Raw genomic sequence first — 258 nt, 5'->3', positions numbered from 1 at the left:
GCACCCCGCAGGCGTCGCCTTTCTGTACGACTCCGCCATGTCCCGCTGCTTCCGTGCACCCTGACGCAAACCCAGCACGCGCAGTGCCACCTGGCGACTGGCGTCACGACGTTGCCGCGGCAGCGGCAGCGCCGCCGCGTCAACCCGAGCGCGTCGTACATCCATGACGTTGCGATGATCCGGAAACTTCAGCGGCCGGGAGATCTGCGTCACCTGTTGCATAATGTACGACAAGGGGACCTGACGAGTGGCGGCGGC

General features: G+C 66.3%; 1 protein-coding gene across 1 annotated transcript in view; it reads right to left on the bottom strand.

The window, feature by feature from the left end:
- Positions 1-258, bottom strand: part of VOLCADRAFT_105089 (uncharacterized protein) — a gene marked incomplete at its 5' end in the record, with an annotated part of 10,445 nt that overhangs the window by 7,570 nt on the left and 2,617 nt on the right. Inside the window, one exon of the mRNA XM_002951307.1 lies at positions 5-213. Within this exon, the coding sequence (XP_002951353.1) occupies positions 5-213 (209 nt within the window). The remainder of the gene's footprint in view (positions 1-4; positions 214-258) is intronic.

Source organism: Volvox carteri, assembly GCF_000143455.1.
Source record: "Volvox carteri f. nagariensis unplaced genomic scaffold VOLCAscaffold_23, whole genome shotgun sequence".
Classification (NCBI taxonomy): Eukaryota; Viridiplantae; Chlorophyta; class Chlorophyceae; order Chlamydomonadales; family Volvocaceae; genus Volvox; species Volvox carteri.
The sequence above is the reverse complement of the archived record's forward strand: the minus strand, read 5'-3'. Positions and strand labels throughout refer to the sequence as shown.